A 9,253-nucleotide genomic window follows, 5' to 3' on the forward strand; every position below is an offset into this window, starting at 1 on the left:
AGTCATTAATATGATACTGCATCAAACACCTGATTAATTTAGTCAGTACTATCCAGTGGCTATTTATCCTATCTGACAAAAATAGTTAGTACAGTTCGAGTTACCAAATGAGGCATTAGGGTACCATTATGAATATTTAAAACGAAGTTTATTTTCCCTGGTCAAACGACTTCAATTCTTCACTTGCATAAACACAGAGAGAGAGAGAGAGTTACCATATTTTTCGAGGAGAGAGAAAGAAAGCATTAGTTATGGAATACATGAATTGGGCAAAGTGGAGTTTTTCCGAACTAAACAAATTATATTTGAATAACTGCCACATACTATGTGTCCATCGCTCTAATGCATGAGAGCTGGACACTTGTACTTATGACTTCCTCTTTATGTGGTTCCCACGCCTATCTAACACCTTTTTGTTTCCCCTTCTCTTTTTTAGTTTTTTAATTTTTTTTTTATAGGAAAACTAATGAAAATGTCTTGAAAATTTTGAGTTTTAACGATAAGGACAAAATAAAGAGTAAAATAAATAGTACTAGGATTGAATTTTTAGTATAAAAATATGGTTTTTCGTTAAAGTAAACAGTACCGGGATCTTTTTGTTAAAGTTTCCTTTTTTTTATTGTGTAAGAATGCCCCAAAACTGATTAATTAAAGAATAATGTTATTCATACCATGTTTTTATATTACATTTCTATATTACTTTAGGTGCCATCTGATGTGGACAGCCACATCATTTGAAAAATTTGCAAAACTCAAGGAAATGAAAGAGAAAAATTTCTCGTATACTACAATTATCATTTAATTAACTAGTTTTTCTTAATTATTAGTTTATTAAACAATGAACTAAATTTAAAATTTTGATTAACTCAAATGATGTGGCTGTACACATCAAATGTCACCTAAGATGATATGAAAATGTGGTACAAAAACATGATATGAATATCATTACTTTTAATTAAAATCCCCAACTAATTAATCCATGGGCATATTTGGGGTGCATCTAGCTTACTTGATTTCAAATTCTCTACTTCTTATATTAGATAGGTAAAAAATATCACAATGTTAAAGAATCAAATTAGTCCCTAACAATTACTTATTGTGCTTAATTGTGGTCATGAGAAATGTGAAATTCTTTTAGTCTCTTCAGACATGAAAGAAATAGATAATCGTGACTTACTACTAACTGTTATTTTATTTTTTTTAAGAAAAAAAAAATTTACCTATTTAGAAGAATACATGTTGTACCAAAAAAGACATGAATTGGGAACATTGGAAGCATGAAAATAAAATGAATAATAATTGCATTTTTTTAATGCTACTATGCCCACCTCTCAATGCTATCTTTTCACCCACCTTATATTCTCACCCACCACAAAAAATTAAAAACACATAATACTCTCTTTACACCCACAATTATTCCTAAAATGTCCTTCATACATTTGTCCAACTATTTTCCGATAAAAAAAACAAAAATTGAAATTCAAAACCACACCACCTGAGCCAATTCGCCAGCCAACTTTTTCTCTCTGGAAATTTGGAGGAAGGGAGGACGTTGACGTGGCCCATTTCAATGGAAACGAGGAAAATGAGTGACATCCTTGGTCGAATCGATCGTCATTTGTGGATTGATAATGACGATTTGGGTTGGGGTTGAGTTTGTTTATTTGTGGGTTCAATTGAGATGAAGAAAGGAAAAGACCCAAAATAGTGGAGGATGGTTGCCGTTAGATTGGATGGGGTGGGCGTGGCTCTTCGTTTTCCTTCTTGTTTTCAATTTTTGTCTTGTTTTCTCTTCTAATTTTAACAAAGCAGCAACTAGACTTGAGAGCTAGTGTGTTGATTGCATCCCACCATTTTTTTCACAGCTTCTCATATCCTTCTCCTCAAATCTCTCTTTGTTTTTTAGGACTTCTCCTCCAAATTAAAGATAACAGTGTTTTAAAAAAAAAAAATTGGAAACAAAATTTTGAATTTATGTTATTTTGGCCATAAAAAAAAAAAAAGAGTTTTAATGAAACACTTTTGGTACTATTCACTTTTAACGAAAAACCATATTTTTATCTTTTTTTGGTACTATTCACTACACATTTATTTGTCATTTTTCCTTAAAACTAAAGTTTTTATAGACTTTTTATTAGTTTTTCTTAAAAAAATAATAATGATTAATTTTGTTAGAGTTTCAGAAGTCATTTCACAAAAGGTTAAATATGTCATTAAAATTTTTAACAAAAAGTGGATGGGAAAATAAGGTTGAGAAGTGGGCATATCATTATTTTATTTTATTGATACTTAAAAATTAACGTACCTCTATCGTAAGATGTATTAGTAACAAGTAAAAGAATACGCTCACTTCTCTAGAAAGAGAATACAACCATTATCCAAAATATATATATGAATCAGATAAACTATTTTTTTAAGGATAATTTAATTCGACAATTTTTGATATCCTCTGTGCCATTTAGCAAGCGCAAAGAAAATCAGGAATTGTAACAAGTTTAATACTCGTGACAATCAATTTTGAATAAAAACTAAACATATACTAAAATTAAGAATCGTAACAAGATGATTGAGTTGATGGACTCTTGAGGACCTTTTAATTTTATTTTTTCTATTCTCCTTCTCATTATGTAATTGTAAAAGGCTCCAAACCCTTTATAGATAGGTCACTTCGCTATTAAAAGATGCATGCACATCCTCCATGCCTTCAGATTCATGTTTTTTTTATCTGTCAAATTCATGTTTAATAAGTTTTTTCCAACAAAAAAAAAAAAAAAAAAAAAAAAGAGTTTATGATGTGCAACAAAGCTTATAAAAGGCTGAAGCTAACGTTTTGCATATAATCACATCGAAATGAGGCAACACTATATTAAATTTATGTAATTCTTCCATTTAAAAATAACATATATGCTACTTAGTACGACGGTCTACTGGTATTCTTGTTGCATCCCACATTGTCCAGGGAAGTGGATTTTGTAAGCCTTATATGTATATTCTCATCTCTACGTAGCACGAGGCTTTTTGGGAACTCACTGGCTTCGAGTTCCATCGGAACTTCGAAGTTAAGCGAGTTCGCGTGAGAGCAATCTCATGATGGGTGACCCACTTGGAAGTTCTCGTGGAGTTCTCAGAAACAAAACCGTTCAATTTATTAATCTTCATTTGAAGATCACTCCTATATAAAAAATAAAAAAAAACTATTTGAATTATAGATCGTTTAATTATCCCAATTTGAAGATCACTCCTATATAAAATAAAAAAACCATTTGAATTATAGATCGTTTAATTATCCCAAACTTACAAAATAAACAGACGGTTCATCATGAATATGTTATTTGTTTTATACATTTGGCTAGAGTGTTGATGGCGAATGGTGAAGAGAAAGGAAAATTTAGAAAATTAGCCAAAATTTGTGGCTGTGTATGTTTTCATTGATCTGTTTGTGTTTTTCTCTTGGTTTTGTATGCAATAAAATACATCAATGCCTTCACAGAAGCGCTCGTCACTAAAGCAGCTCAGCAATGATGAGGACCATCGCCAACACCAACGACAATGTTCTAAGCAATCTCAACCACAAGACAAACACCAACTCATGCAACAAGATAAAAACCAATTTTTAACGTCGATAGAAAACTGAAGCAAAACCAACCAGCAAAGCCCTCGCTCCTCAATTCTTAAAAACACATCATAAATGCAATAATTGGTTTATAATTATGTGCCGGAAACATAAAAAATATAACGAAATACAAACAGAAAGCACACTATTCAAAACTTTTGAGTATATCAAGCAATTTGGAAAGAAAGTATTGATAACTTATGCAAACAACAGATAAATATAAGGGGAAAATAAATTAGGATCAAACATCTTTCAAGTAGATATGACATAAGAATATGAAAAGAACCACGAAAGCTTTCAGATGGCCTCCAAACCATGGAAAATATATAGTTTTGTAATATTTTAGTTAAGAAAGGGCATTGTAGTATTATCATGTCAAGCTTTCATTAGAATTAAGAAAAATTATAATGATTGGTTAAAATTCTATTCATGGTCTAAATTTTGGCTAGTATTCCAAAATTTTCCTCTTCAAATAAAAGATTAAAATTTGAATGGTTACAAACTTACGATTATAAAAGAGAAAATTGCAGCACTAATATGCATTACTAGTAATTGCTAAGGTGCTTTATGAAGTATTAACCATTGGTTAACGCTCATCCCCAGCTCTGTTTCTAGCTTTTCATTTCATAAACAGCTTTTCTGCGTGGATTAGCAATCAAAGCAGAAACTGTGCGATTCCAGGTGCCGTCACTAAATTGAGATATGTAGAGTGGTGGGGACTTCGACTGCCTTGTAATGGTCTCTCGACTAAAAACTCATGATCATTAGTCTCTTAACTCATCAAAACGTACAACTACGGTCATTTTCGTTAACTCTGTCAGAATTTCGTGAAAATGAGTTATATTGGAATGACCATTACTACAATTGGGTTAAAGTTGAGAGACCATTGCTACAATTTTTCTCATTTGGTTTTCCCTATTTGCCCCTCAATTTAGCCTCATATCCGTGGCACGTGACTCATTTTGACGGAAGTTCTAACAAAATTAAAGAAAATGATCATAGTTGCACGTTTTAAAGAGTTAAGGGACCAATGATCATGAATTTTTAGTTGAGGGACCATTAGTTCAATTGAGTTAAAGTTGAGAGATAATTGTTACAATTTACTTATTATAAAATTTTGGTTAAGATAAGTTGAAGTCTAATAAGAATCCGGATCCTCGCCAAATCCTCTTTGTGAGGATTCTGAGAATCCATGACATATTAGTCGTACATCGTATAGTAAAAAATTATTTTAAATATTTTTACTTAAAATTAAATACAAATAGTATCAGATAATAAATTGATCATACGATATAAGATAAATAGACACAATTTACGAATCTATATGATCATCACCAAAAGATCTGGGAGGATCCTGTTGGGTCTACTAAAATAGGAATTCTTTTTTATTCCGTTGTTTAATATAGAAAGGTTTCTCTCTTTTGTGGCTACAATCGAAAGCGAGTGAAAGATACAAGGCTTTTCTCTCCCAACCTTTCATCGCCAGCAAGTGCAGCCAGATCCAGGTATATTTCTACTCTTGCTTTCTCTCTACCATTTTTCTGTCCCGATTTCTCTGAGAAAGTTAGGGTTTTGATTTGCATTCTTGGATTAGATTTGTAGATATTCCAATGCATCTCAGTTTTCTCTGATTTAATAACAGAATATGGCTCTTGGTATTCTAACTTAGCTTTATTTGCATCAAGATTGCATTTTTCTTGGTTTTCTATATAATCCATCTGCAATTTTTTTAGAAATTGGATGTATTTTGAGTATATTTACATTTGGAATTCTTTGGTGTTGCTATTTTTGTGTGGTGTCAGAAGCTTAGGTTCCATCTGCTAGAAACTTGCATTACTGAATTATATTCGTAAAGGTTCTCATTAGGCCAGTTACCGTAGTTTACATTGTCCAATTCAAGCCTTTCTTTGACAATATTTTCGGGTTCTTTTGAAACGATGGCAATGTGAAACTGGGAAGCGCATTTTTGTTTGCTTAGTTGTACGATATTTGAGAGGCTGAATATTATACTATTCGCCCAACCGAAGAGGTTGTTGGAGGTTTTGATTTCTTGGAGAAAAACAAGGACTAAACCTGGGAGGACACGTAATGGTCAGTAGATACGCCTTCTGAAATTTATGCATGGTAGTGGACTCTAAATCAAAATGCAAAGGAAACTCGAATGTGTCCTGTTAATGGTTGTTTGGCTTTATGAGATTTTTGGGGTGGTCTTTGAAGAGTTGGTGCGATATGAGGTGACTCTTCGGTTGAAGTTTTCAGCATAAGCTTTTTTTTTTTTTTAGCATTTTAATTGGCTCTAGTATAAGTCTTATTATCATTCTGAATTTACATTTCTACAGGAACTAAGAAAGTATTGTTATCCTTGAGTTGAGTGTGCTACGTTGGTAAGTATTAGCGTAATGAAAACTCATATATTGGCTGCGTTATTTATCTTAATGCGTTTAATGTTGAAGCTAGGCGTCTACTTAGACAACTTTGCTTGTTTTGATTTACTATATTAGGAAGTGTGGAAGTTTTGCCATCTTGCTTCATCTGATGAGAAGATTGTGATTGATTAGCTCTGGTTGTTTTTAATTGCCAATAAAGTTTTAATTCTTGGATTCATAAGGGCACTATATTGATTTTTCATGTTGTAGCGTCAACAAATTCTTAATTGTTAACTGAATATTGCCTGCAGAAAAACGAGGATTACTCTTTATCATTTGATTGTATCTGATAATTCTCTTTATTTTCTAGACTATGCTTAAGGTACCAGATCATCAAGTTGCTGGCCACCAAGCTGGTGGTGGAAAGCTTGGCCCTCTTGTAGATGATTCAGGCCACTTTTACAAGCCTCTTCAGAGTGACGAGCGTGGTTCCCATGAGGTAGCATTCTATACAGCATTCTCTACTGACACTAGGATTCCAGACCACTTCCGCAAGTTCTTCCCTGTATTTCATGGCACTAAGCTTTTAGAGGCGTCTGATGGTTCTGGTCTGTATCCTCACCTGGCCTTGGAAGATATTGTCTCAGGCCGAACCAATCCTTGTATACTGGATGCTAAAATTGGTGCCAGAACATGGTACCCACAAGCTGCTGAAGATTATCTCCAAAAGTGTCTTAAGAAAGATAGAGAAACTGCGTGCCTGGAACTGGGGTTCAGGATATCTGGACTTCAAGTGTATGGAAACAAACTGACTGGACTTTGGAAGCCCGACAGGCATGTTATTCAGAGCAGTAGCGTTGAAGATTCTAAGTTAGCCCTTAGGAAATTTATATCTTCTAACCCATCTACCGATTCAGATATCAAACCAGATTGTTCTTTCGCATCGACTGTCTATGGTGGTCCTGATGGGATATTGGCACAGCTGTTGGTACTGAAGTCATGGTTTGAGGAGCAAACGTTTTACCATTTCTATTCTTGTTCAGTTCTGATGGTTTATGACAAGGAATCGATACTGCAGGGGGAGAATCGAGGTGCTCAAATTAAACTTGTTGATTTTGCGCATGTCATTGACGGGAGAGGTGTAATCGACCATAATTTTTTGGGCGGGCTCTGCTCCTTGATAAAGATGATCACAGATATTGTCACCGGTCCTAGTACTTGAACCGACGCATGTTGACAACTCTGAAAAAAAAAGCTAGGAGAAATGAAGTACCCTGTGGGCAGCTTTCTTTCTTCCTTGGGGGATTTTGGATTCTAACTTCATGAATATTCAATTTCCTCCATTTAACGGTCCTTTTTTTTTTTTGTTACTGAAGTAATTGAAAATTGTTGATGGTATTTATTGAATTTTTTATTATTTAATCGTCTTCTTACAGTAGTCTTGCCAATATCCTAGGGAAAGATCCTTGATTTTTGAAATCAGAATAATTCTCTGCTATATCCTCGGTTGTGTACCGCCTTGTGTAATGTGGCCAGAAACAGATTCCCTCTGGGGTGTAATCGGGAGTATATCCCCTATTAGTATTTCTCGTTTTACATTCCACGTAATGAGGGAGATACTGATAGCGGATGTACAACTAGTTATAAGTTAAGAGTCTTTTAGGAGAGCGGTGATGGTCTGCAATCAAAAGTGCTGCAAGGACAGATTCTAACATGTAAGTTGGTGTATATCCTTGTATTAGTAAATCTTCGTCGCGTAACACACGCCGAACGTGTCCCACCCGATGAGTCTTCGGCCGGACATTGATGTGTTCCGGCCTTCCGGACCGAAGAACTTCTCCAAATGTTCACACACAAGTCACTCTACAAATCATTGTTGGGGTCCCATCAAATGGAAACAGGGCTGGTAATAATTGACAGCATAGCTTTCTTTAAATTTTTTTCAATGTCACTGTCTAAAGCGCCAGTGCAGCCATTTCCGTTTCCTGTAATATCAAGGAAGACCTGCAGATTCAGGAAACATCTAACATGGGATAATGTCTTGAATTTCTGTCTGAGTGGGGTCCCTGGAATGTTCTCTGCCGACCTAGGAGCTAAAAAGCAAAATCTCCGACCACTCAGTGAGAGCCAAAATATAATTGTCCTTTAAGCAAAAGCACTTCTTACAACATAATCCATTTCAAATCCAGCAGTGAACTCCAAGCTTGCAAACATATTTTACTTCCATTTCTTGCAACCTCAAAAACATTACTTATATAACTCACATGAAAATCAAACATAGATTACGGCGAAAACGTTACTCAAGATGAGTTCGTATTTTTCCTGCTGCATTGTTTTTCTATTTGTCATCTGTTTCTGCACCAAAATCTGTTCTGCAGACTCCGATAACCTCCAGGACACTTGCCCTACGTCCCCGCCAGGAAAGCAAACCATCTTCATCAATGGCTTCCCGTGCAAGAATCCAAACAGCATCGCTGCCCCCGACTTCAAAACCTCCAAGCTAACCGAACCTGGCAACACAGACAATTTCCTTGGCTCCGCAGTGACTCTAGTCACTGCTGCAGACTTTCCAGGCCTCAACACGCTTGGCCTCTCAATTGCGCGAACAGACTTGAGAGTAGATGGCATGGTGAGCCTCCACTCCCACCCTCGGGCATCCGAACTGTTCTTTGTGAGCAAAGGAATTGTGCTTGCTGGGTTTATTGACACCAAAAACCAGCCATTCCAACAGGTTCTTGCAGAAGGAGATGTGTTTGTTTTCCCAAAGGGTTTGCTTCATTTTTCTCTGAATTTTGGGTATGATTTCGCCACTGTTTTCTCAGTTTTCAACAGCCAGAATCCAGGAGTTGTGGAAATTTCTGGTGCCATATTTCAATCTGATCTGGATATGATTGACAGGATGACAGAGGGGTTTCTCACTCATCACATCGGAAATCTCACTCTTAACAAGCGGCAATTCAGAAAGTTAAATCCTATCATTTGAAGATAAATGGTTCTGAGTGTATGATCTAGTAGTTAAATACATAGGAGTGTTTGAAGTGTGGCACTAGTCTCATGAGTTTGTGGTTTGAGATTAAGAGTGATCATATTAAAGCTATTCTAATTTATGGGGTGGGGTTCAGACTTGAATGTAAGGGGACGGACACACTGTCCTGACCAACAGTCCCAATTCACGTCTACAAAAGTGTTTATAAAGTAAGACTGCCCTTGCTATATATAATGTAAAGCTTTATAGCCTATTTTATGGCAGAATCTATTGCTTTTGTGTTTTCTA

At 35.2% G+C, this 9,253-nt stretch overlaps 2 protein-coding genes across 3 annotated transcripts; both read left to right on the plus strand.

The window, feature by feature from the left end:
• Positions 1-4,946: 4,946 nt before the first annotated feature.
• On the plus strand, positions 4,947-7,417 carry LOC137713305 (inositol polyphosphate multikinase beta). Of its 2 annotated transcripts, none has more exons than XM_068452590.2 (2): positions 4,947-5,118; positions 6,350-7,417. In XM_068452590.2, exon 2 carries the CDS (start codon positions 6,353-6,355, stop codon positions 7,199-7,201), a length of 849 nt encoding a protein of 282 aa, XP_068308691.2. In that variant the 5' UTR covers positions 4,947-5,118; positions 6,350-6,352; the 3' UTR covers positions 7,202-7,417. The 2 variants fall into 2 exon arrangements, with proteins under 2 accessions (XP_068308691.2, XP_088540855.1); XM_088684729.1 differs by lacking the exon at positions 4,947-5,118 and adding an exon at positions 5,162-5,997.
• Positions 7,418-8,150: 733 nt separating this feature from the next.
• Positions 8,151-9,253, plus strand: LOC137712097 (RmlC-like cupins superfamily protein). The gene has a single exon (XM_068451241.2). It carries the CDS (start codon positions 8,285-8,287, stop codon positions 8,960-8,962), a length of 678 nt encoding a protein of 225 aa, XP_068307342.2. The 5' UTR covers positions 8,151-8,284; the 3' UTR covers positions 8,963-9,253.

This window comes from Pyrus communis, chromosome 14 (assembly GCF_041283825.1).
Source record: "Pyrus communis isolate YQ-2024b chromosome 14, ASM4128382v1, whole genome shotgun sequence".
In the NCBI taxonomy this organism is placed as follows: domain Eukaryota; kingdom Viridiplantae; phylum Streptophyta; class Magnoliopsida; order Rosales; family Rosaceae; genus Pyrus; species Pyrus communis.